Below are 10351 nucleotides of genomic sequence, written 5' to 3' on the forward strand. Positions count from 1 at the left end.
TGGGACCGCGTCCCGGCGGGCGCGGAGCAGACCCTCGGGAGCCGTCATTATGCCGGGTCCTCAAGCACTCGCGGAACAGAACGCCTTTCGGAGCCCGCAGGTCCCCCCAGACCTTCCTTCTGGTCTCCTAGCCCCGCCCCTCTCTGTGTGTCCCCACCCCCACCTAGTTCCCTCCCCCTTGTCCCCAGCCCCTTTCTGGGGTCCCTCGTCCTGCCCTTCTCCCTTCCATCCCTTCAGGCTCCTCCCCCAATCTTTCGTGTTTCTCCCCCGCCCCGCCCGCCGCTCGGTCCTTTTTCTGATCCCTGGAGTGGAAACCTTTGGTCCTACCTCTGGTCCCCCTCAGCCCCGCCCTGAGCCCCGCCCCCGCCCCAGGCTCCGCCCCGCCCCCGCCAGGCTCTCTCAGTCGCTGGCCCTGAGCGCCCTCTGGCGTCTGCGCATGCTCCCTGCTCCCTACTGCAAAGTCCTCCAAAGGGACCTTCTAGGCTGCGCGCCGGTCGCCCCCGATCGGGTCCGCCCGCCCGCAGCGTCTCGTCGGTGCTACCGGTGACCTCTGACCCCGCCGCCACGGGGTGGGGAGGCCTTAGCTCCGGGCGGGCGGCGGCTGCTGCAGCGGGACCCGGGAGCGGGGCCCGGCGCCGCCCGGGCCGCGGGGCGATGTGAGTCGGGGCGCGGCGGGGCGGGGGCGAGGCGGCTCCACCGAGGCCGCACCGCGCCGCGCCGCAGTCTCCACTCCCTCCCAAGGAAGCCCCGGGCGGGCGGGCGGTGGAAACCCGGGGCTGGGGGCGGGGATCCAGGGACAACTCGCGGCCCTGACCTCCCCTATTCCTTCCCGGTATCTAGAAATTCGCCTGTTACCTAAATCTGTCTCTAATCCCCCAGAACCACCCCACCCCCACCCCCGGACACACCTTCATGTGTCCTGGAGCCCTCAGAACCCCTCACTCCTGCAAATTCCCCTGATACGCTCACAGAGCACCATTCTCTCCTGGATGCCCCCAAATGCTTCCACCGCCCTGAAATTCCTCTGAGTCTTCATGCCCCCCATTCTCCTTGCACCGTGCTCAAGTCCAAAAAATTTGTCCACATTTCCCTGATCCCTCTCATACGTTTTGAGTCCCTATAACCTCAAACTCCCACCCCCCAATCCACACCTGTCTCAGACCAGCGACCCCTTCTCCTCCCACCCGATGTAACCCCCCTCGTTGGGCTGTCGTGATATGTCCTGGTATCTTAAAGAGAAGTGAAGGGGACAGGAAAAGGTGCAGCGCCTCCCCCATCTTGCAGCCTGTAGTTCTTGGCTTCACCCCCAGACTCCCTGTTGGTGGCTCAAGCCCCAGTATTTACCCAGCTGTCTGCCTTTAGGCTGTGCATACCTTCCTCATCCTGCTGCCGCCTTCCAGAGAGTAAGCCAGACCAAGAGGGTAGGGGTCCTTTCACCTGGGAAGTGTCCAAGGATGCAGAGCCCCAGGGGCCCTGGGAAATGGCATTGTTTTTCCAGAGCAGGAGGGTGGGATTTCAAGGATCTCCAGGGTACTGGCTTGTCGACTTGTCCACCTAGGGCTCAGATTACTGAAATTTTGATTGATTGTTAGAATTTATGTTAACTTTTAGGCCTTTCAGAGTTTGGAGAACAGAAAATCTATCAAGCTTCCACATGTGAGATTGAAGGAGCTTGTCCTAGAAGAGGAAAATGTTGATTTAGCTATGTTTGTCCTACAAACTTACCTCTAGAGGTTATTGAAGCTAGAAGTTCCACAGTTGACAGATGTTTCCCTTCAAAACTAAGGCCTTGGGGTGGGAGTTGGGGGTGGTGATGGAGAATCTACTTGGCAGACTCTCCCAGATACTTAGTAGCAATGAAAAAGGCTACTGCTTTCCTGAATCTTAAGCCATTGCTCTTTCTAATACATCTTAGTGTCCTTTTGAGAAAGCTCTCTGTAGAGTTCCAAGTTCTCAGCAAAGGTAAGGTGGTGATCTTGGTATTGGTTTTAACAGGATTCAGATGGGGTCTAGAGGTGACTTAAAATATCCTGGGCTGCCTCAGACTTCAAAGTCACTGATGTGAGGGGAGTCTGCCCCTCTCAGGGCCTATGGGGCTTAGAATTTGTGGTCCCTTTGCTCTTGATCTCACTTCCTTCATTGGTGTTTCTGTCCCATTAGGGCTGGAACAGATATCCAGGTGGGATGGACTGACAGCAGGTCAGTTTCATTAACAGTTGGGGGTGAGAATGGAAGGTTTCCACTAACCTGTGATCTCTGTCTCCTATGCTAGGTGAGCCCCAGGTGTGTCCCAGGGAGATCCAGGTGACTTCTCTGCAGACTGCTTGCCATGACACCCCACCAAGAACAGGGGGAATAAAGTGGGGGTCCCTCCCCATGCCCCTCCCATGGTCAGCTCCCCGATGGCCTGGGTGAGGTGAGAGCTGTGTATAGGAGCCACTTTTCTGGAGTTTTCCAAGTTGAGAGGAGTAGAGGGTGCAAGTCAGCATTGTTCAAAGCTTTACACTTTCAGCGGGAGTTCTAGAAGGATATCTAATCCTGCTGGTTCATTTCTTGCAGAAAGTTGCAAACCCATAACTTCTGGTTGGGATCGGTCCATGTGTTTGCTTAGGTCACTGTAGCCTGGTGGTATCACCTCCATCCTAGGCACAGGCCCAACTGTTGTGACATCTAATTCGAGTGCCATAATCCTTGAGGAAAAAAACCAGATATTAAGGCCTCTGTTCTCCCCTTTGGACAAAGGGGAGCAAACCCAGTGTTTATTTTTTTAATGAAGAAATACCAACTGGGGCCTCCCTGGTGGCGCAGTGGTTGAGAGTCCGCCTGCCGATGCAGGGGATACGGGTTCGTGCCCTGGTCCGGGAGGATCCCATATGCTGCGGAGCGGCTGGGCCCGTGAGCCATGGCTGCTGGGCCTGCGCGTCCGGAGCCTGTGCTCCGCAACGGGAGAGACCACGGTGGTGAGAGGCCCGCGTACCACAAAAAAAAAAAAAGAAAAAAAAAAAGAAATACCAACTGAAGGTTATAAAAGTGTGCTCTGTTTTAAATGTTCAATCTTCTGAGTCTATCTCTTGACCATACGTAACATCTCATTTGAAGAGAACATCAAAAAGATAAATTTGAGGTGGATGTTGGGATGGTGGTGAGGAAAGAAAAGAGAGGATTTGGATGATGTGGAAGGAGTGAGGTGGAAAAGGAGGAACAAGGAGAAAGGTCCAGGCCAAAGCGTCTGGGACTCCCAACTACAGTTTCTTCACTGAATCTGGAGGAGGGCACTGGGCTGGCACCCAACTCCTGATGCAGATCACTTCATCTGGGTCCCTACTTTTTTTTTTTTTTTGCAGTACGCGGGCTTCTCACTGTTGTGGCCTCTCCCGTTGCGGAGCACAGGCTCCGGACGCGCAGGCTCAGCGGTCATGGCTCACGGGCCCAGCAGCTCCACGGCATGTGGGATCTTCCTGGACCGGGGCATGAACCCGTGTCCCCTGCATCGGCAGGTGGACTCTCAACCACTGCGCCACCAGGGAAGCCCCTGGATCCCTACTTTTTTTTTTTTTTTTTTTTTTAATAAATTTATTTATTTATTTTTGGCTGTGTTGGGTCTTCGTTTCTGTGGGAGGGCTTTCTCTAGTTGCGGCGAGCGGGGGCCACTCTTCATCGCGGTGCGTGGGCCTCTCACTCTCTCGGCCTCTCTTGTTGCGGAGCACAGGCTCCAGATGCGCAGGCTCAGTAGCTGTGGCTCACGGGCACAGTTGCTCCGTGGCATGTGGGATCTTCCCAGACCAGGGCTCGAACCCGTGTCCCCTGCATTGGCAGGCAGATTCTCAACCACTGCGCCACCAGGGAAGCCCTGGATCCCTACTTTTAACCATGCTTTTCCTGCTGCCCAGGCTGCCCTTCCCTATCATTACGTCAGTCAGAATCCTACATGCTTCTCAAGGTCCAGATCAAATGTTGCCCCTAAGAAGCTCTCTCCATCCGCCCATCAGCATTAATCCTTAACACGTCCTAACTTGAATTAATGTTTATCCAGTGTGTGTCTGGCCCTGGATTGAGAATGTGAATTCCTTGAGGGAGGGACTGTGAGTCTTAGACAGAGTAGGTGATCAGAACGAGGTGGTTCAGCCAGAGTTCCCCAGAGCAGGGCTTTGGGGAGCTGACCTCGATGACCTTCCTGTCCCTTGTGTTTTTCCCTAGGGGGGGCCGGCTGCTCTGACACCATGGGGAGCTGCTGCAGCTGCCTGGACAGAGACAGCGTCCCAGACAACCACCCCAGCAAGTTCAAGGTACCCACGGCCCCCTCTCCTCTCCCACATTCCCAGCATGGCCTCCTGGGCTTGGCCTGAGCTGTCGAGTTGCTTCAGCCTCCCTAGAGAAGGTGAAATGACTGGCTGAGGTTGTGGGCTTCGCAAGCCCAGGACCTCTGAGCAGTGCCAAGGAAAACAGGCTCAGGCCACTGCCTTTTTTGTGGCTCTTGGTATTACTAAGAATGAAGAAATGCCACAATAGAGTAGCAGAGATTGTGCTTTCAGAATGTTTCCTGTCAGTGTAGCTTTGTAACTTTACATTATAACTTTTCGGAGGAAACAACAAAAGTCTGTATTTGTGAATTCACATGTGTCAAGTATTTCAAACAGTGCTTAACACATGTTAAGCACAGTATTAGTGTTTGCTGTTTGCTTTGGGAAGCTGAGGCCCGGCCCAGTGGACCTGTGTGCACCCCTGCCTTGCTCCTTCCACCTCCCTGTAGGGGGCGCCCCCTCCTCACCCCGGCATCTTGAGGCCCAGGTTTCTCCTGCTCACCAAAAGAGGGAGCCCTCAGCAAGGTCCTGCAGTTGGGGAGGTGGTGGAGGCCTTTATATTTGTTCCGCTTGGGTTTGACTCTCCCAGGGTCTTAAGATTTTGAACTTACAATAGAACCTCTTCTCCCATTAACATCTGGTCCTTGGATACCAGCCATGGACCATTTGGGGTCATCTAACTTTGCACGTCTAACCATCTGACCTTGGGGGTCGACTAACCACCCCTCCCCTCACTGCCCAGATGACAAAACTAAGGCCTAGAGAACTGTAGTGGGTCAGCGGCACTGCTTCATCCATGTCCCAGTAATCGTGTGGCATTCCCAGTGGCTCACGGACCTGGACACACTTGTTGGACTCACCCATTAACCCTTCTGTCCCCTGCCCCTGCCAGGTGACAAATGTGGATGATGAGGGGGTGGAGCTGGGCTCCGGAGTGATGGAGCTGACTCAGAGCGAGCTGGTGCTGCACCTGCATCGGCGCGAGGCTGTCCGCTGGCCTTACCTCTGCCTGCGGCGCTATGGCTACGACTCCAACCTCTTCTCTTTTGAGAGTGGCCGCCGGTGTCAGACTGGCCAGGGTGAGTACCAGCCCCTGCCTCACGCTGGGATGGGGGCTTGTGCGCCTGGGACAGGTATTGGGGCTGGAAGTGGTAGCTTGAGGGACAGTGGGGAAGTCTGTCCACTTGGCAGGTGTTGCCCAGAGAAGGGAAGGGTCGTGGCCAAGAGCACACAGACTCCCAGTGTGGGACTCCCAGGCCAGTGCTTCTTCTCTTCGATCATTGCCATTGGGTGGCTCTGTGAGGTCGTTTGTTGCACAGCCCATGGGAAGGAGCCAGTGCTCCCAGACCTGGGAAAGCAAGCAGTTCCTCCTCCCTCTCTTACTCTAGTTTCAGGGTCCCTCTTGCCCCCTAAGTAGGAACAAACTGAGCCCCAAGTCATATACCCTGGTTCCTGTGTATAATGAAAGGCCAGGCAAGAGCTCTGGCTGCCTTGGGGCCGTGTGGCGTGGGAGTGATAGATTTGGGGAGGTCCGTGGTATACAGAGTAACCCTCACGAGGTTAATCTTTGTCTCCTGTCACCTGTGGGTGGTGGAGTGTGATATATTCTGCCTTCTTCCCCTTTCTCCCTGCAGCCAGAGGTCAGGGAGGGGTGGGTTGCTCCATGAAGTCAAGGCTGGGGCCAGCCATGGCTCTTTGAAGGGGTGGCATGGTCTGGGCCTTCTTTGAGGACACAGGCCTAAGCTCTGCTAGAAGGAATCCCACAAGGGATTGTGTTCAATGCAGTGCGGAGGTGTGACTGCAGGGATGGAATGAGCTGGCTCCTCTGATGAGGCCACCAACACAACAGTGTGTCTCTGAGGTTGTACTGGCTGGGGGAGCCCTCCCCTCCGTGCACCTTACCTTTGGAACTCATGAGGCAGAAGCAGTTAACGTTGGCTGAGCAGAGAGAGGGGAGGAAGGGGCCTCTCTGCTCCCGGTGGTGATTAATCCACACTGGAGATCCCAGAGGAGCTCCCTAGGCCCCGACACAGGGTTCTTCTAAAACTCCAGGCTTTCCCAGCCTTTTCTGAGCTCTTGACATATCTTGGAATGAGCCATAATAAATAGAATAGAATGAGGAAAGAAGAGCCCTATTTCTTCCCCTCCTTTCTATCCTTCTCATCCCATTCCTGCAGACCTCATACCCCAACCTAGTTTGTCTTTGTTTGGAACATGCACATGTACATCCCAAGTGGCTTCCCCTGAGTCCTGGGTCCCACTGTTACACAGCGGGAGTGCAGAATCCCAGGCCGGCCCAACACCCCAAGAGCATCTTTGGATCCCCGGAGTCAAGTGTGCTCAGCCCAGTCCTGCTGTGCCAGGACCGTGAGTTGCTGCCTTAGAGTTTGAGGGGCTGTAAGGCTGGCTGCATGGAGGAGCCACATGGTTGCTTTGCCATATTTGTCCTTTAGCTAGTCAGCCCATCCTTCCTTTCTGCACCAGCCTTCAAGCTCCATAAGGCCAGGGGCCTATACACAGAAGACAGTCACTCTCTGGCCTAGCACTGGACTAAGTATGCAGTGAATAAGCAGTGAACAGGACAGACCCTCCCACCCTCAAAGAGCTTAGAGGCTGTTGGGCATAGAGCTGAGGGCTGGTGCCCTGGCGGAGCTCATTTTTCTGGGGAGTAAGGGGCGGCAGGCAGAGGAAGATGGGGGCAGCATGTGCAGTGGAGTGGTCACTCATCTGACACTGTCCCTTCCACTTTGATTTTTTACTTTGCTTCCCTTCACCCTGGTGCACACACATCCTTATGAAAAGGATTTAACCTCGGAGGAATGTAGCTGAAGTATTAGATCTTAAGATGGTGGTAATGGATAGAGTGTGTTAGGGTGGGCCGCGGGGGCCTGGGGCCAGCTCCTCCTGTGGCTCTTAGACTTTGGAGGGTGCTGGGGAGAATGCTCAGTGTGAGGGCCTCTCCCACCCCTCTGCAGGCCTGGGACTGGAGGTCAGGGACTTGTCCTGAGCTCTGTGCATCTGTTCAGCCTCTCTGGTCCTTCCCTATAGGACACAGGGTCAGAGGAGCCTCATTTCTTCCTCTCCTTCTTCAGGGATATTTGCATTTAAGTGTTCCCGGGCCGAGGAAATCTTCAATCTCCTCCAGGATCTGATGCAGTGTAACAGCATCAATGTGATGGAAGAGCCGGTCATCATCACCCGCAACAGCCACCCAGCTGAGCTCGACCTCCCTCGGGCCCCCCAGCCTCCCAGTGGTGAGGAGACCCCCCACCGCCTCAGCACCCCAGTGCACACGCACATGCATGCACAAGCATAGCCCCAGGAAGCACCAGTCTTGGAGGCATGAGTCAGGCAGGCAGGCAGGCGAGGGGATGGCTGGGTGAGCCAGGCTTCCAGGACCGTCATCCGTCATCCGACGACTCCTAGGGATGGATAAGTCCTGGCCTGGGCCAGTCAGGTGACTCAAGCGGAGGCTGGGGAGTCCAGGGCCTTGTATTGATGGATGGTCGGGGAACAGACAGGAAGACATTGGGTTTCCATGGAAACGGCAGTCTGGAGCTGTTTTGCTTCCTTCCTTCTGTCTACTGGATCATACCCATTCCTGACGGCTTATGCAGGCATCTCTGCCCATGGCTGTCTGGAGAGGTTCCCACAATTTCTGCTTGTTCATTCACTGAATCACACTGAGCACCTGCTCCGTGTCTGGCACTCCATCGGCTGGCCCTTGGGGGACAGAAGAAATAGGAACACAGTCCTTGATTTCGAGGAGCTTCCCTGGAGCTCAGTGGCAGAGCTGGAATGAGGTGAAGGGTCGGTCCAGTGACGACAAGGTGTGCCTTAAGTGTCTCAGATAAGGCTGTGATGGGGAAGTGGGGTTCAAGCTGAGCTGTGAGGGGAAGAAAGGGTAGGGTTTGGAGAACAGATACAAGGTGAAGATAATGGGGGACTGCCAGTTCAGCGGGGCTGACCCCCTTGGGGCCTTGGGAGTGTCTCCCCTCCACTTGGAGGAGTCCCAGGATGCCACACACACGGTTGCAGGTAGTTGCCAGGTGGATTAAGGACCTTCTTGTCTCCTGTGTGCCCAGCTCTAGGCTACACCGTCTCCAGCTTCTCCAATGGCTTCCCTGGCTGCCCGGGAGAGGGTCTGCGATTCTCAGTGCCCCGGCGCCCCTCTACAAGCAGCCTGCAACACCCCTCGTTTGGGGAGGAGTCCACCCATGCCCTCATTGCCCCCGATGAGCAGGTGAGCAAGTGGCTGCCCGGCGTCTTCCTGTGGGTCTGGGTGGGGGTGGGGGATCGGGAAATATGGCACTTCCTCCCAGTGAGGATCATGAGAGGGAAGAAGGTGGATAGAGTCCCTTCCTGTCCCAAGAAAGGGAGGCAGCTTCCCTGGAAGGCTAGGAAGACAAGGAAGAGGAGGAGACTGCAGCTCCTTTTCCCTGTGCTTCTCTTCTCTCATCCTGTCCCCTGTTCTCTCCTTCCTCTCTGCCCTCGGACCCTCCTGCCCTTGGACTCTTCCCCTCCAGTCCCACACCTACGTCAACACGCCAGCCAGTGAGGATGAGCACCGCAGGAGCCGGCACTGCCTGCAGCCCCTGCCTGAGGGCCGGGCGCCCCTTGCCCCGCAGGCCTGGGGCCCCGAACAGCGGGACCCGCAGGTGTTCCTACAGCCGGGCCAAGTGAAGTTCGTGTTGGGCCCCACCCCGGCTCGGCGGCACATGACCAAGTGCCAAGGCCTCTGCCCCAGCCTGCATCACCCGCTCCACCACGACAATAACAACGAGGGCCCTTCCGAGTGTCCAGCCCGGCCCAAGTGCACCTACGAGAACGTCAGTGGGGGGCTGCGGCTGGGGGCAGGCTGGAGACTGAGCCCGGAGGAGCCGGGCTGGAATGGCCTCGCCCAGCGCCGGGCCGCGCTGCTGCACTACGAGAACCTGCCCTCCCTGCCCCCCGTGTGGGAGAGCCAGGCCCAGCAGCTGGGGGAGGAGGCCGGGGATGACGGAGACTCGAGGGACGGGCTTACACCCTCCTCCAACGGCTTCCCTGAAGGCGAGGAGGATGAGACCCCACTGCAGAAGCCCACCAGCACCCGGGCTGCCCTCCGCAGCCACAGCAGCTTTCCTGTGCCGCTGAACCGCCACCGAGGCTCCCCGAGGGTCTTCAACTTTGATTTCCGCCGACCGGGCCCCGAGCCCCCCAGGCAGCTCAACTACATCCAGGTGGAGCTGAAGGGCTGGGGTGGAGACCGCCCCAAGGGGCCCCAGAACCCCTCAGCCCCCCAAGCCCCCGTGCCCACCACGCACCCTGCCCGCAGCTCAGACTCCTATGCTGTGATTGACCTCAAAAAGACCGTGGCCATGTCCAACCTGCAGAGGGCTCTGCCCCGCGATGATGGCACCACCAGGAAAACCCGGCACAACAGCACCGACCTGCCTCTGTAGGGACGTCCCTCCACCCGCCTGGCAACCTCCGCCTCCCACTCCTGTGCTCCGAACCCGCACGCCCGGGGTTGGGGTTGCTTCGCAGAAGGGCCTGCACTGGCCGGAGTCCCCAAAGGTATCAGCCACTGAGTCTCCCGGTCTCCTCTCCGAGTCGGGGACAGAAGAGGGTGACCGAGTGAGGAGGTAGCTGCGACGTAAACTGTGAAGGGCCCCGTGATTGCATTTCGCACCCTCTTGTTATGTCATCTGTCTCGTCTGTCGTCTGTGTGTTTTTTTGGTTGAAATTTGGAAACATTTTGTACCTGTTGATTTTATTTATCAGTTTATTTTTCTATTTATTGTTTTAAATGTAATTTAACATATTTATTATTAATATAATTATTTTTAAATTCTGACTTGGTGGATGATGTCGAATTCTTAGGGAGTCTTTCCTGGCATGGTGCTGAGGTGGGAGTCGGGGAGGCCTAACAGAGGTAAGGGTTTCACTCTGGGAAATTTGGGGTGATTGTGGTTTTTGTGACAAGTCATGACCATTTCTTTTTCTCCTCCAAGAAGCTGTGGCCCAAACTGAAAGTTGCCAGGGGTGGCTGCTCTGTCAAAGTAAAGTGA

General features: G+C 56.2%; 1 protein-coding gene across 4 annotated transcripts; it reads left to right on the top strand.

Moving 5' to 3' along the window:
* The first annotated feature begins 498 nt into the window (after nt 1–498).
* On the top strand, nt 499–10039 carry FRS3 (fibroblast growth factor receptor substrate 3). 4 transcript variants are annotated; one of them, XM_060110188.1, is made up of 7 exons: nt 499–656; nt 2273–2416; nt 4198–4286; nt 5194–5380; nt 7394–7555; nt 8387–8544; nt 8828–10039. In XM_060110188.1, the coding sequence occupies exons 3-7, from the start codon at nt 4221–4223 to the stop codon at nt 9740–9742; spliced, it is 1488 nt and encodes a 495-aa protein (XP_059966171.1). In that variant the 5' UTR covers nt 499–656; nt 2273–2416; nt 4198–4220; the 3' UTR covers nt 9743–10039. The 4 variants fall into 4 exon arrangements, with proteins under 4 accessions (XP_059966171.1, XP_059966172.1, XP_059966174.1 ...); XM_060110189.1 differs by having other exon boundaries at nt 2273–2411; XM_060110191.1 differs by lacking the exon at nt 2273–2416.
* The last annotated feature ends 312 nt before the right edge of the window (nt 10040–10351 follow it).

Source organism: Mesoplodon densirostris, chromosome 10 (assembly GCF_025265405.1).
Source record: "Mesoplodon densirostris isolate mMesDen1 chromosome 10, mMesDen1 primary haplotype, whole genome shotgun sequence".
In the NCBI taxonomy this organism is placed as follows: Eukaryota; Metazoa; Chordata; class Mammalia; order Artiodactyla; family Ziphiidae; genus Mesoplodon; species Mesoplodon densirostris.

Coding starts and splice junctions, on each gene's coding strand:
- FRS3 (XM_060110188.1), top strand. CDS start 4,221: ATGGGGAGCTGCTGCAGCTGCCTGGACAGAGACAGCGTCCCAGACAAC. Junction 5,381..7,393: donor CCGGTGTCAGACTGGCCAGG/GTGAGTACCAGC, acceptor CTCCTTCTTCAG/GGATATTTGCATTTAAGTGT. Junction 7,556..8,386: donor GGCCCCCCAGCCTCCCAGTG/GTGAGGAGACCC, acceptor CTGTGTGCCCAG/CTCTAGGCTACACCGTCTCC.